The sequence below is a fragment of the Dermacentor variabilis genome, chromosome 11, assembly GCF_050947875.1.
Source record: "Dermacentor variabilis isolate Ectoservices chromosome 11, ASM5094787v1, whole genome shotgun sequence".
NCBI classification, from domain to species: domain Eukaryota; kingdom Metazoa; phylum Arthropoda; class Arachnida; order Ixodida; family Ixodidae; genus Dermacentor; species Dermacentor variabilis.
The window spans coordinates 65657570-65673206 of NC_134578.1; the positions used below are offsets into that span (position 1 = coordinate 65657570).

At 46.5% G+C, this 15637-nt stretch overlaps 2 protein-coding genes across 3 annotated transcripts in view; one reads left to right on the forward strand and one right to left on the reverse strand.

Moving 5' to 3' along the window:
* Window positions 1-998: 998 nt before the first annotated feature.
* On the reverse strand, window positions 999-13086 carry LOC142564945 (tubulin beta chain-like). 2 transcript variants are annotated; one of them, XM_075676160.1, is made up of 6 exons: window positions 12925-13086; window positions 8726-8834; window positions 7800-7907; window positions 3724-4168; window positions 2840-3276; window positions 999-1321 (listed from the first exon to the last, which is right to left on the reverse strand). In XM_075676160.1, the coding sequence occupies exons 1-6, from the start codon at window positions 12979-12981 to the stop codon at window positions 1140-1142; spliced, it is 1338 nt and encodes a 445-aa protein (XP_075532275.1). In that variant the 5' UTR covers window positions 12982-13086; the 3' UTR covers window positions 999-1139. The 2 variants fall into 2 exon arrangements, with proteins under 2 accessions (XP_075532275.1, XP_075532274.1); XM_075676159.1 differs by having other exon boundaries at window positions 7800-7910; window positions 12925-13085.
* A 1069-nt stretch (window positions 13087-14155) lies between these two features.
* Arp6 (Actin-related protein 6) overlaps window positions 14156-15637 on the forward strand; it is a 50766-nt gene continuing 49284 nt past the window's right edge. Inside the window, exon 1 of the mRNA XM_075676161.1 lies at window positions 14156-14254. Coding sequence (XP_075532276.1) covers window positions 14178-14254 — 77 coding nt within the window. The 5' untranslated portion in view covers window positions 14156-14177. The remainder of the gene's footprint in view (window positions 14255-15637) is intronic.

Sequence of the window (15637 nt, forward strand, 5' to 3'; positions counted from 1 at the left end):
CTGAAAGATGTTCATGCATGGCCAATAGAGTGGGCGTGAATTAGAGACAGTTGTGGTGAACGAGTGTATGCAACATGCGAGAACCTCGCTGTCAGCGAGGGCCGTATACTCCCTTAATCACTGCAACGAGCGCTACTCACTCCACTTAAGGGGCACTAAAGCGAAACAATAAATCTGTTGAGGCTAATGAAGCATTGTTTGAGAACCCTGCAGGCAGTTATTTCAAAAAAATAGTTTGATTAGATGAGAAAGTGAAGGTCCAAGTATCAGTATTTCGATTTCGCGCCGGTACGTCAGTGTGATTTCAGGGATCCCGAAGTATGTTTCTGCATTTGGGCCGCGTTGGCTGAATAAACGTTCCCGAAACTTGCAGTGTTTAATATTTGGTTCCTTTTGAACACAATGTGTCACTCTACTGCTATATATAATTAGTAGGCCCTAGAAGATGACGTCAATATCCAAGACATCACAGCCCGCAGGTGTGGGAACTTAAGTAGGCGTCGCCACCCTTATTTCGTTCTTGTGCCTTTTCTGGCTTACCAAACGTGTTATCGTTGTAAGAGTGGTGGTGAACGGTAATTTACTGATGCAGAAGGTATCATTTTTCACTTTAGTGACCCTTTAAAGTTTAGTATACCTGGGGCACTGTGCCCCTACTGGCACTACCGGTTGCATTTTCACAGCCACAGATCCCAATTAAATGCCATACAATAACCAAATGAACTGCTTGTGCAGCAGCCAGCCCTAGAAAGCATTACAAATTTAATTTCCATAGTAAACTGGCACGCAGCACTTTCTTACAGGGCCATTTTCAGCAGACAAGTGTAGTGCATAGAAGGCACACTTATGATCGTGCCCGCTAAAAATTGCATTGGTACCCGCCGTGGAAAGAGCTCAAATTGCCAGACTCCTTTAAGATCTTGCGGTACCAGTAGAGGCTCAAGCGAATAACAGCAAAATGTGCCGAATCAGGCTAACACAACGGTGCAACACTGGAGTAGACTTGAACAAAATAATTTATTGAACATGAATGAAGCAAAAAAAAAAAAATCACTGGGAGAAATGAACAGGGGGTGGAGGATGCCGAACACCGGCGAGAAAAAAAAAAAGATAAACACAAAACAAAAAATAAATTAGGCCTAGGCTTCAGCGTCGGCCTCTGGTTCGTCGTCGAACTCTCCCTCCTCGTCTGCGGTGGCCTCTTGGTATTGCTGGTACTCGGAAACCAAGTCGTTCATGTTGGACTCCGCCTCCGTGAACTCCATCTCGTCCATGCCCTCGCCGGTGTACCAGTGGAGGAAAGCTTTGCGGCGGAACATGGCTGCACAGAGGCGTGTATGAAATGGCACAATGAATGCAAGTCCACAGGGGTCAATACAGTGCTTGCTTATCAAGCCGAGGGAGAACCAACGGCAAATGTAAGCATGCATTAGACTGTCCCCCGCCAAATGTCATTCATTTGGAGCCTGTGCTCCGAAAAGTGCTACATCGAAAGTGTAAAGAACATTAGAATTCAACAACAGAAATAAACCAACTGGCTTTGGGTCTCAAGCGCTGCTAGTATATAGCTAAGAGTGAAACCCACAATACACTTCATTCGGGAAATTCTGTAGGCATTGTACTACCATGGCAGGGGTACAGGGAAAGTGTTTTATTGAAGGAAAAAAAAAAAAAAAAGCCATGCAAAGAACTATACCAACCGGGAAAACGTTGGAACCGAAGTAACTAAAAAATTTGACAGATAACTATTGCTAACATGTACGTCGTGCTGAGCGTTGCGCGGATGTGCGTGACACGAGATGCCGATGTCCGTGAAGCTGGTGGTGCCCAGGCGGCACGTGACCGTTCTCCTATTGAGCGGTGTTCCAAGAGGGCGACGGGAACCCAAACAAACTAAATTGAGCTGGCGGGCGACGCCGAAACAAAACACCGACATCATGCAGCAGGAAATGGCAGCGCGTTTGGATTGTGGATTACTAAAAGCATGTAGTATGCTACAAACGGTTCTACGCAATAGGCGCTGCAATACAGACAGGTGAAGATTCTTATCCATATAGGTTTAGCAGCGATAGCTGTGAACACGCATTTTCTTGCATACATGGGATCTAGCAGTCGGAAAACTTATCGTATGATCGCAGCTTGGCAACGTAGGCGTACTGAATGTTGGCCAAGAAATCTTTTCGCAAAATGTATGAACCAGTAAAATAAGAGCACAACTACCGAGTCATTTATGTGTTCGATTCACTGCGAAAACAATGGGAATGCACAAACGAGGTTCTACTGTATATGCTTGTAGTGCAGGCATGCAAGAAGAAATACAGCTTGTGCAGCTGCCAGAAAATGCAGGAGACAAAGCGAGGAAGCAAGTGAAGTTCTCGGCAGCACTACTCTGGTGGCACACCCATTTTGAGAAGAGCGAGCGAAGAAGGAAGAGAATGAAAGTACAGCAGCAAGATAGCCCAGCAGACTATCTTGAAGTGCACACATTTCACTCCGCAATGCAGCCAGGTGGAGCTGTTCACGTAGGAGCCTTTGCTGTGCCTACCAGAATGCACATTTATATGCGGCCTGGGTGTGTTTCCTCGAAACAAATCAATTGCGCAGCTGCAGACGTGTACCAGCTACTCATCGAACACTGTAGAGTTGCACAAGATCAAAAAGTCATCCAGCACACATTGTGCCGGTAGGGACAGTAATTTATGATGGCATATGACAGATTTTACTGCCACAGAACGGAAAAACAAAGCTTACAGTGGAATTGCGCTAAATGTTGCTGGTACTGCCATGGCAACTCTTAGTTGACCACTACCCTGTAGGGAGCCTCAAGCCTCGCACCCACCTGTGAACTGTTCGGAGATTCGCTTGAAGAGCTCCTGGATGGCGGTGCTGTTCCCAATGAATGTGGCCGACATCTTGAGACCACGGGGAGGAATGTCGCAGACGGCGGTCTTCACGTTGTTCGGGATCCACTCGACGAAGTAGGAGGAGTTCTTGTTCTGTACATTAAGCATCTGCTCGTCCACCTCGCGCATGCTCATGCGGCCGCGGAAGATGGCTGCCACCGTAAGGTACCGGCCGTGCCTGGGGTCACAGGCGGCCATCATGTTCTTGGCGTCGAACATCTGCTGGGTCAGCTCGGGCACCGTCAGAGCGCGGTACTGCTGTGAGCCACGGGCGGTGAGGGGCGCAAAGCCAGGCATGAAAAAGTGCAGACGAGGGAAAGGAACCATGTTGACTGCAAGCTTGCGCAGGTCAGCATTCAGCTGGCCTGGGAACCTGAGGGGACAAAAGAGACCCAATGGCGATTTGGTTAGAGAGATTGAGGTGTTGGGAGACCAAAGAATGAAGCCAAGAAAAGTAGACCTCGAAATACAAGCTTTGCCATGAGAAAATATTGCTAAGCAACCATTTAGCACAGCAATGAGGACAATACTGCCATTTAGATAAGTTGGGCTTAAACAAGTTGGCACCCATCCATGCATCTTGTATTGCTATGCCTCGTGCTTAAAACGTAACAAAAGGACTGGAAAGGAAGATGATCGCACCAAATGAACTCTGCACCATCCAGCTGTGTTTTTAGTGCAGTGTTGGCAGGCTAATTCAGAATAGTTGTCCACTCGATTTACTATCCCAAACCTTTCCTTTAGAGTTGAGATTGTTCGAAGATGAATAATGTATGGCACCAGTCACAAAGTAGTCAATGACGATTACTAGTGGACCCACCTAAGGCAGGTTGTGACGCCAGACATGGTTGCAGACACGAGGTGGTTGAGGTCTCCGTATGTGGGCGTGGTCAGCTTCAGCGTGCGGAAGCAGATGTCATACAGAGCCTCGTTGTCGATGCAGAATGTCTCGTCCGTGTTCTCCACCAGCTGGTGGACCGACAGGGTTGCATTGTAGGGCTCGACCACCGTGTCTGAGACCTTTGGCGAGGGGACGACTGAGAAAGTATTCATGATTCGATCCGGGTACTCCTCGCGGATCTTCGAGATGAGCAGGGTGCCCATGCCAGAACCGGTGCCACCTCCGAGCGAGTGCGTTAACTGGAAGCCCTGCAGGCAGTCACAGCCCTCGGCTTCCTTGCGGACAACGTCGAGCACCGAGTCCACGAGCTCGGCACCCTCTGTGTAGTGGCCTTTGGCCCAGTTGTTCCCTGCGCCGCTTTGGCCTGAAAGTGGGAAGAACAGGGGAGGTTAGACAAATGCAATGGGCACAGGAACTTGCAGAATAAGGCAAATTGCAGCATAGATGTGTGTGCGTAAAGTAAAGCCTAGCTTAATTCCAAACTCACGGGACTGAGAAAAATGTCCTAATTAACCAGATGAATTATAGAGGGTATCAAGAAAACAAGCAAATGCTTGCTACATCAACATGCTTTTATTTACTGGATAGATCAGCAAATCATTTGTCTACTTTCCACAAGAACAGTGCAGAAACTGCAATTTTCGTCCTCTCGCGACAGATTGGCACTCACAGCGGCGAAGGCCTTGCAATTTCCTTCACAGCCGTTTCCTTTCCTTTCCGTTGGCCACAACCGCAGTGGAAGAAACCATGACTGCTGCCGACGCGACCATGCACAGAGACCTTGCAGTTCTGAAGGAGTGCAGCCAATGCACACACCGAAGCGAAATTCAACTACAGTTTGAAATAGCGGTCGCTATAGACAGGCTCATAGATGGCAACTACTCAGTTATAAAGGCATGCAGCCGACACTGTGCTATGTGCAGCAGGGACCGCAAGAATGAAGGTTGCAAAGGCACAAATAGGCACGAAGTGCTCTGGCGTTGCTGCCACTCGCATACAATCAATTTCCGCTGATGATTGGCGATGGGAGGTCTGTCTTTCCCGTTTCGATAGATGCCGTTTTTGAGTCACATTTGAGGTGCCGAGCTCCGAGAGTTGTCCTAAGTAATGAGAGTTTCATTGCATGAATAATGTACACCTGCCCAGACGAACCTGATCATCAGGATTCGGAATCTGACGAGTCCGATGAACCAAATAAACAGTTGAGGTTCTACTGCACCAAGAAAAGCCTGAAAATCCCGACTTGATCGCCTGGGGATGTGGCTGGGAATTTGCATATCCTACTACAGGCCGAAAGAGCACTAGGTTGTACAAAAAACTTCACTTGCCGTGGGAAAATGCCAAGAGAAGTTGCGTCATTACTGGCTTTGAATTGAGCACATTTTAAGCTGGAGGAAGAAAGCTAAGACTACATTAATTTGCAAGGGTGTGTGCAATTTACCAGCCTATTCTATGTGCACTGTAGGATGAATGCCGCTACCAGCCATCTGTCGCCGTGTAAGGAGGGCATGTAGATTTACCCAGAAGGAATGGTCACGTATTCAAATGAGCTGAGAGCAAGCACAATCAATGGCAGTAATAAAAAAACAAAAACAGCAGAACCTTTTTCATCAACAGGAAAACATCAGGCAGAGAACGGGACATGGGCTTCACCTCAAGCCACCTACGACTTCGTTTGAAATTGTTAGGTCTCGTATGCGAGCCTAGGTGTAGAGTTCATATGCTTTATATCATAAGCAAGACACCACCACAGTTGAACTAGCCCGTTGACCGACTGTGCGTGTGTATACATATACATACATACTACACACACACACACACACATGTACTACACACAGCAAGCAGAGTGCCAGACTTATGCATTTCTGCTCTAAACCAAGAAATGATGATTGCTGCACATCACACCAGAGTTGTGAACCTGAAACTCGCAAAAACAAGTGCAAATCTCCAACTATTTCGGCGTGCCTAATGCTTCATATGTTGTTTAGAGGTACAAGGCAACATATTGTTCTCTGCCTACTTTATAGAACGCAGATTTTTCAGGGCAAACGTTAAATTTGGTTTCAGAGCTGCAAAGGTATGTTCGGCAGCTTTTCCTTACGGCTGTCCAGATACAGTGATGATCGGTTATAACGTTCAAATTTTTCCTTTTTGACATGAGAGTATTCGAAGCCTCATACTGCAAACCTGGAAATCAGTACTATTTTACATAAATATCACGCAAATACTTTCATCGTATCTAGCAGACAAGCAGTCCCACTGACAAAAGTAAACTAGTGCATTTTAGAGAGGCTCTAGCTATTGATGCATTTCAGGCCTGTGTTGCCTTTAACATCTTGCACATGGTTCAAAAGAGATTTGCTCACAACGAGATTTTGCGCCGCCTATGTAATGCAAACCTTGACTTTTCCGACTCTTTCCTCGCACAGAAATGTGTAACAAACTAGGTCAAAAGAAACTGATGCAATAAGTTTGCATTTACGAAATGAGGTTCAAATTGTTCACTTTATGCAGGTTGTTGTACATTACTTCCCTAACATTAGCATTGCATTTTTCCTGGGTCACAGGCTACATAGGTGACAAAGCTTTATTCAATTCATTAATTAGTCTCCATTGCTGGTGCTGCTAGCACTTTAACCACATTTGATGACAAGAAAATAAATGTGACCATTTTCTGCACTATAAGTAGCTGAATAAGTTAAGATGCTTATTGAGAAAAAAGTAGTTAAAAGCTGGTAAAAGTAAATGCTACCACCTGAAGTGACGTTCAGTGAATTTCAAACTCCTGTATACCTGAACACAAGAGTTCATGCGTTTAGCTTGTATCCTCAGAAGAATCAATGAAGAGGGGATGGCACCGAACAACAAACATTCAAAACAATGCTGTCACAGCAAAGAGGCATTGGACAAATGAGCACGGAACCAACGCAGTTTCTGGTTTGCCTTTAGCGCACTGTTTTATCCACACTGCCCCATCTCACAAACACCATGCACTAAAGTAAAGTATTGGGGGGCATAGTCTACGCTAAGAATATGCTACCAGCTGCGATGACCATGCCAGTTGAAACAGGGAAGGGATACTATTTAATCGCACTAAACTGAGTGGTATTTACTCAATTTTCTGTAATAACTCGATTATTAGAAGACCAAATGAAGGTCACCGCTCCCTTTATTTGAGCCACGGTGGAATCTGCCAAGTGGCTTGCTCTTCGACAGGATGCACGTCACGAACTTATCTAGAGAGTAGTTGCTCTCAAAACCTATGTCATGGCAAGAAAGCGGGGACATCCCCAGCCTCATTTCGGCGTTTTCAGGCTTACCAAGCCTCTAATCCCAGAGTACTATGTTTGGGAGGCAGGAGCACAACAAAAATGTGGCGCAACGTAAAGCTACCTTAGAGAGGAAAAGGAGAAAATGGAAAGAGCGCTCTTTCTGCAGCACCCTTTTTCATCCGTATGTTATTTTACACTATGCCAGTGTTACCTCCATTAACTCTTCATAGGATGACTTTTTACTTAGATTTACCAGTGCATATGTTTGTGTAGTGCCTCCATTCAAGCTAGGATCATTTCGTAGGGTGGATCTGCGGCACATACCAATTGCGTCATCGATCACTGCACATTCAGATTTTTTATCAACCGTTATCAGTGGTGCGAGCACGCATTGTTCTTTATTGCAGCACCGATATGCACTTGTAGGACAAGGCATGTAGGGCCAGGTGATTTGTTGGCTCATGCTGAACTTTTTAGCTCGAGCTTTGCCAAAGACATTACCAATGACAGTTGACAAAGAGTATGAACTGCAGTCCAGGGCACGGATCACCGTGCCTGCACTTATTGTAATGCCCAATGCTAAAATGCAACTCCCTTAAATTTAACTGAACAGCAGACACTGATCACCTTATCTTTTCACAGAGCAAGGTCACGTACAGCTTGCACTAAAATTTAGGCCAGTGCGATGGCCGGCTTTGAAAGTGCCAAATGAAGAGTACGTACCGAAGACGAAGTTGTCTGGCCTGAAGAGCTGGCCGAAAGGTCCAGACCGTACGGAGTCCATGGTGCCAGGCTCCAGATCCACAAGGATGGCACGCGGGACGTATTTGCCTCCTCCACCGGGAAAGCAGATGGACAAACTCACAAACCAGGCACGAGAAACATAGCACAGAGAAAGAGAAGACAGTCTACAGCATGTTAGGACTGGTCAGAATAGTGCACTTGCAAGAGAGTCGCACAAAAAAAAAAAAAAAAAAAAAAAAAAAAAGGGGGGGAGCTGTGGGGTGTCTCAGTACCTTGGCCATGTTAGCAGCAGCATACAGTAGTGCAAATGAGGCTGCCAACTCAAGACTGAACCAGTCATTGCCAAGAGCCACAAGCAGTATAACAAAATTGCCCAATTGTTGATTGCCTCGTATCACCATTTATGTAGCAAGAGTGCAGTAGTGTCTTGGCTACTCAAGTTCTGCTTTGCGCCAGAAGCCGAGGGGATCAGTGAGAGGAACACAGTACATTGGCAGTAGTTCATCTTGTCGGTGGAAGCATGCACTACCGTGCAGCTACAACTTCCGGCACAGCATGTGCTATGCGGGGAAGCAGGATGCATGGAGAAATGAGAACCGTGTAGGGAGAATGTTGGGGGACACAGGGTTAGGATCCCCACAAGCTTTGGGGCCAGCACCTACAGCAACTGCAAACACTTGAGCCAGCATGGGAATGATGGGATGGGGCGTTTGCATAAACCTCTGCCTGCTGGTAACGAATTACACTTTGCAGCGATTATGCATATACACAGACTAAATTGCATTGCACAGAAAACCAAGCGGTGGAAAAATTAGATACGAAGTGCAAGAAATAGGGGTATGCAAATTGCGAAGTGATCTATGCTGAGCAAGCAAACAGGCTATCAAACAAGGCACAACGCTCACCGGAAGCTTCATTGTAGTACACATTGATGCGTTCGAGCTGCAAGTCCGAGTCCCCGTGGTAGCTTCCAGTGGGATCGATGCCGTGCTCATCGGAGATCACTTCCCAAAACTGAAATAAAGACACTTCGTATACAAGTCTTGCATTTACAAGTAATCAAAGTGGAACACTTTCTTGCAGTTTGTGCTACGGATTTGAGAAGAGATGCGATCACTACATTACATGCGAATCAACACAGTAACAGCTCAGCATGGTTTATAATCTAGAACGGGAGAAAGCTCTAAATGCTAACATTTAAATCGCTAAGATATTGAAAATTATTCCAGCAATGCCCCCCTCCCAAACACAGAAGTGGGGGACAATGCGAGTCAAATATGGAAACAGGGCAAACGTGCCAGCCACACTGCGTGCCCGATGATTCAGTTGCACGGTATGCAGACCTTGCAGGCCGATAGCAAGCTAGGCACTCAAGTCCAACGAGAGGCAGCAGAAGTACAGAGATACATGAAAAACAAGCTGCCTTACTAACCCCGAGAAGAGGCATGTCAGCAACAGTGTCAACTGATAGTTCCCTTGAACATGAATGCTACACGGCAATCTAATCAATAGTCGCTATCTGCACAGCTCACTGGCTGACTGACTATTGTATTCAGGCACACTGCGGCGATTCACTGGGAAGCCCCTTTCCTTGTGCAAGTCAACCTTGAGATTTTCAAGGTAAGCAGCTATTTAGTTCATTCAGGGCACAAAGAAGGGACAACACTTTTGCGAGATGCATTCATTATACACAGAAAAGAGAGTTTAATATGCACGGTTAAAGGAGTACAGAGATCAAATTCGCAACTTCGCAATTCGCAATTTTATTGCGTTTAATGGAGGCATCCGACTTCAAAAGCATACAAGAAATACTGTCGGGCCTCTTATTGCCAAGTAGCTTTTCAACTGCCAGTGTCAGTTCCTAGGTGGTGCATGTTTTGACGAGCGGGCTGAGCAAGATAGCTTGTGTTAATTCAAGGCAAAATGTGTGTAAACGGACAAATATGCCAGGAAGAGCCACAACAAAACGTTACTGTCAACTAAAGGCCGATTTCGTAAAATATGGAAAAAAAAAGAAAAAAAACCAGCGGGCCCTCCCTTCGACTTAAGGAGAAAATTTCTGGAGCAAGGTTACAGCCATACAGAGGATATGTCTAGCAGTCATGCTGCTCCAAAACAGTAGTCGTGAAGTGCTAAAGAGGATTGGCTTTTTCTATAGCTTTAAAAGCGATTTCTTGGCAAACATTTGCGACTTCGACAGTATCAAGCTGCCTATGTCTTCGTACCTCCCAGGGCTGTTTTGTTAACTTGGCATGTATAAAAATTGGCATAGTACGACAAGAGTACGAGGAACATAAATGATAGGTCACGGGATAAGTATCATGACGTGCGTGTCATGTAGGTCATGAAACAGCTGCCGAAGTCTTAGTGCTCTCATGGTCCCCACACACTGGTTTGCGTAATATCGATTCCCATTGGGCGTGCGATCTGCCAGCTTTTCGGAATTTTTAATAAACAATTATTAACAAAGTGAAACTTCAGTTGATGACTGCATGCCCACTGTTCTTTCCTCTAGGTTTGTCTTTTAGCCAAATTATCATGAGGTATGCATCACGATGCAGCACATTGTCACGTGGAAGCGGGACAGGCTTTGGCATGTATTCAAATGTGCTCTCTGGGCTAAACGAATATAGCAACACAGCCCAAGCAAGCTGGAGCAAGTGCAAAGTTGTTTGCGAGTAAAATTTGCTCACCATGTGGCTTGGATTATTGAAGTTAGCTTATGTCACGCCTAATAACTACAAATGTGCTGGCCTGCACTTTTATCTTCGAAGTGTGCATACTCGACCCCAGTTTGAAAACACCCTTGGCTTTTTGGAAGAATGTGTGCTCTGTGAAAGGAAACTGCCACATTCAGCTGCGTATTGCCCCGAAGTGCATTTTAACTCAAAAGCTTCCACAAAAGGTAAATAGGATGTAACACTATACTATCATGTGCATTTTAAGGGCTGCAAAGTGAATAGTATAAATGGACAGTGTTTAACCGGACATTCTTTGCAAGCGGAACCATTTCAAATGAAGTACCAGAAAAATTTTGTACTGAGCATTCTCTATCCAATATGAAGTTTAAGGCAATTAAAGAATGGAATGATTACGCAAGCTGTAAATCGCTTTGTTAACTGGCACTTTGCGACATGTTTCATAGGGCCACACTTATCTTGAAGAGAACCAATATATTCCCTAGTCCGAAACGGACATAACGAGAGCCCCAATTTTTTAATTCAATAATGCTTTCCGATTTTGTATTGCCAGATTGAAACAGAACAAGAATGCACCAGGAAATTTAACGTTAGTAACGTTTTGGACGCGTGCCACGCCCGCTAATAGTTGCGGACTTCAGGCACCACGTTGGAGTTCGCATCTACAACCTTCTCCGCTGGCGTTAGTACGACAGTATGAACAGCCGTCTTTGTTCTCAAAAACCTCGAACGTCGAACAACAGCTGCTTCATCGATGGAACTTGACGGGTAATTAAACAATCGATCGGTTATTGCGACACCCCTCGGAGGCGGAGCACGTCAAAACAAGTCCCACAGCACCTACGGACACGTAAGCCGACCACCGCCGAGCAGGTATCTGATGCGCGATACCGCCTAGAATCAGAAACCGCAAGCCGTATCAGCGGCAAAACAATGGCTAGCCAAGACCTAAATGAAATTGGGATACAGCACGGCACAGGTTTACGAAACATTCACGTGCACAGAACTAAATGGAAAGCACGAAAAACATGTGAAAGGTGTTCATGAAAACCTAGTTAACTGCTTCATTCTCGACACGCGTCATAAACTTTTGCAGCGCTGTATTCTAATAATGCTATTCCAACTACCACGCCCTGCCTTGCAACACCACTTAGCTCGTAAATGAACTTCGGCGCATTTTGTTTGGTCTGGTTAAAAGAAAAATTCGCACCGTTAAGTACGCAGGCGGCGGTGAGACACGAAAGCCCGCGCAATAACGGTCAAGCGGCGGGAAGCCGATTTCAAAATCTGCAAGACCGCAACGCCATTGGGCAAAGAGCCAATTCACGGAGCCAATCAACGACACGCAATTTGAAACATGCCGGCCGGGGCGGGAACAGCGCGCGTTTTCTTGGCAGCAGACGAGATTTTTTTTTCGCTGCAGGAAGCATCCGAGAGCCCCTTATAAAACGCCGCAACGCCAAACCAGCTGCCTACGCATCGCCTTGTAAGGAGACAGACGGGCGTTACTAATTTAGCAATCGCAGCTAGACAAAATGGACGCCAAACAAGGAAATACGCCGGGCGGCCACAATGGCCGATAGGTACTGGTAGAAAAGGATGGCTCTACGAAAGGTAACCGGTTTAAAGAAGCTAACGAGCAGACTTGAAAGAGTTAACGACGCAAAGGAAGCTAAGTTGAAGATCGTTCCGCAGCTGGAGCAAATGGGGCGCTCTGGCGATAGAGAGATCGCCACTCGAGAAAACTTGCACGATACACAGGACTTAAAAGTAATCGCAAATCGAAAGCCGGACTCTTTGCGCACGGCAAAACGGGCGAGTCAGTTATACTTAATGGGGACGTACACGAGCCTGTCACGGAACGTGCATACGCCATGAGCAAGATCTGCCTCCATGCATGCAGCGCATAGGAGTCAGGCCTACGCGTGAAAGTTGCAATTTCACGCGGCATGCCGCTTTTCTCCGTGATCGAAAGACCGGCACTGTCCCCAATTAGACGGGAGCGAACACCGCAGTGGAACTGCCGAGGCCTAAGCCAACTAGGCACGAAGGTCGTTCCTCTCTTACACCGAGTCACGACCGTGAGCGCCGCTGCAACGGTCACCCACACAACCAGGTCATCGCGCCGGCATTGTCAGCGGGTGGGGCTTCCGCTCGTTGCTTTGGCAGTTTAAGCACAATACACTGCACACAGCCGATTGCTGGAATATTTGCACTAGGCATGAAAAAGCTTGAAAATACACCTCGAGGTACACTAGCAATAAGACTACATCCGGTCTCGATCGAGAGGCATGGCATGGTTTTAAAAGGAGGGGCGCTTTTGACGTATCGCTAGGCCTAACCGCGCCCACCCGGTGCACCTGCCCACTACAGAACTGAATCTGTAAAAGGTGCTGGTAAATTACCTTGGCTCCGATTTGGTTCCCGCACTGGCCGGCCTGGATGTGAACAATTTCACGCATCTTGTTGTACAGACGGAGGGCAAGGAAGACAGAACAGATGCTGCACGTAGTCTACCCGAACGTAGAGACTGAGTGCACGGGGTCTCAATGGCCCAACTGGTTTTCACTGGTCCGACTAGTCTCGGCAGCCAGTCAGCGAGCTCAGATAAAAAATGCGCTTTGTGATTGGCGGAAATATTTCGCATGACGAGGCCGCGACGCCGTCACTTGTCTCGAGGTGGCGCGCGGCGGCAGCTGTTTTGTTTCGGTTTCGAAAATGAAGGAGCGCTTTCCGCGCGCATGCCAACTTCTGCGCTGTAAATAGAACTCTATGGTAAATAGAGGTTCATGGCGAATTCGGCAAATCGCACCGGGGTGCCCTGGGGCAACGATGATTGGCTGAAACGGCGAACTGGGGCGCTCCGGTGCGATTTGGCGAATTCGCCATATGATCAGGGGACGCAAGCTTCATTGTGGGTCGTTTGTGCTCACTTTGGGTTCTTTTGTACAACTGGTGGTTTGCGTCCCCCAACCTAAAACTCTCTAATTTGCAAAACAGTATTTTTCTTTCATAAGTGGCTTTTTCTTTTTTAATTTTCAACGTTAGGCGCTGCCGTTCAGCCACTTTCTCATACAAGCCAGGAGCGCGTATTAGAAAGTACTCCAATTGTTCACTGTGTAAAATGCGCACAGTAGTAGTAGTAGTAGTAAACCACTTTATTGGGGTCTTGGGGAGCTAGAAAGGGGGCCTGATAGGTAGGTCCCTAGTCAGCCGTTGGCTAGTCCCATGTCGGAACAGAGAGGCCATGCCCCGCTGCTCGTTCACAGGCCGTCCATGGGCCCTCAGAGGGCCCTGGTTCCAGGCCCTCTGGACAGCCAGGAGCTGGGCGTCTTGTTTCGGGTCTGTGATGGCCTTCGTCCAGTCTTCTAGTACTTTTTTTTATCCAGTATGACAGTTTGCGGCGGATTATGAATTAATGTTTATAACGAGACAATCAAACAATGCTCTTTTGAGCAAGTACAGTGAAACTGAAGGTGAAAATTATAATATTTCTGACAAGTTAAACGATGTACATTTAATGCCTAGTTGTTATATGTCAAGTTTTACGTGAAGAGTAATTCTGACGAGTCTATAGTCAGAGCTATCTAAGTGGCTCGTCAGTTTTGGCAGTGTCTTAATTGGCAAGAAGGCAACGCTGGCGTTCACGCATGCCGCAATGGCAGCGCACTGTTTGGTTGTTGACAACGGCGGTGGGTCTATAAAAGCCGGTTTCACAACGCAAAATGTTCCCAGGTTAGTGGCCAGGCTAGTCGTTACAAAAATGGGACGTGTAAACCTGCATTCACTGTGTATTAATGTGCGGTTGACGCCTTCAGCATGAACATTTTGCTCTGTTACCCCTAGTCTTCCGACCGAAGAGCAAAGCATCGCTTATCCATTAAGATTCGGCGATATTTCTTCTTCTAATCAAGCGCCTGAAAACAAGCCATCTGCGCTTGCTATTTACCTCGCTTTTAAGTAACTGAAGCGCTCAGTTTGAAACACATTCACTGCAGACCTGCGATTTCTGAGATCGGACTCATCGGCACAATTTTGTCTCCGCATTTTAATTCCGAAAAGAAAATATTTCACAAGACCGCGTCACTCATAAAAGTCTCCGTGTAACGCGCCACTCGGAGCCTTCTTTTTTTCTCGGGGAAAAAATGTCACCTGACTTTTCGTGATGCCACACTAATGCGTGATAGGATGAGTCGGTGCGCTTCGATTCAGTTTGATTCGACATAAAGCGAACGGTTTAATTGCGAGAAGTAAATGCAACCTGCGGTTCGCCCAAATGCTGATATTTGCGGTAATCACTGGACGATTAATCGCCCAACGAGGGTCACCAGCGTTTCGATTGCAAGGTGTCACATTAACTGTTGTAATAAAGTACTTAGTGCGTTGTTATACCGGTGTCACACGACCACTTTTGATTCCGATTAAGCGCGATCCGGATCGAAATTATAGACTGTGATTGGCTCCCTCGTGCTGCTTGCGCAAAAGGAGTCAATCACGACCGACAAATTCGATCAGGATCGGGCTTCATCGTGATCAAAAGTGCGCCGTGTGACACCCGTATTATAAAACACGAGCTGACGTGGGTAGTCGATGTTGCTTGAAAGTCGACCACTGTTTGAGTATTGCCTTATGGAACTGTGACAAAAAAAAAAGAAAAAAACTTGACAACGTAAGCTTATAGGTATGGCTGTTTAGAAATATGTAATGTCAGAGCTCCTGATGCTTGCTTTCTTGTTTTGTTTTTCTTGTGCGCGTTTGTGCTCACTGCCTACGCTTGTGCGCCATAATTTTTCTTTAGCATGGGTTTCTCAAAATGAAACCAGATAAAAGCTACCACCTCTGCTGTCTATCACCACACTGTCCTCCCCCCCCCCCCTTTTTTTTTGCGTTTACCTTAAGGCATGTGCCATTCTGCCCAACAAATGCTAGCGCTTTTGTATCCAGCTAACACCTTTGCCCAGATACATTGCCTAAATGCAATACAACGGTGCCGTTGGGATGCGGTAATAAATGTACTTTGCAAAATTAAAAATATCATACATGCCCAAGTAAAAAAAAAAAGTGAACATTGGGGGCTCCGCATCGGAATCCAGACGTTTTGGCAATCTGGTCACGCTA

Bases quoted from the DNA above. Each gene is read 5' to 3' on its own strand.
- LOC142564945 (XM_075676159.1), bottom strand. From the start codon at position 12,981: ATGCGTGAAATTGTTCACATCCAGGCCGGCCAGTGCGGGAACCAAATC. The intron at 7,911-8,725 runs GTGAGCGTTGTG...TTCCCGGTGGAG, and splicing joins GTACTACAATGAAGCTTCCG to GAGGCAAATACGTCCCGCGT. The intron at 1,322-2,839 runs GTGGGTGCGAGG...GCCTCTGTGCAG, and splicing joins AATCTCCGAACAGTTCACAG to CCATGTTCCGCCGCAAAGCT.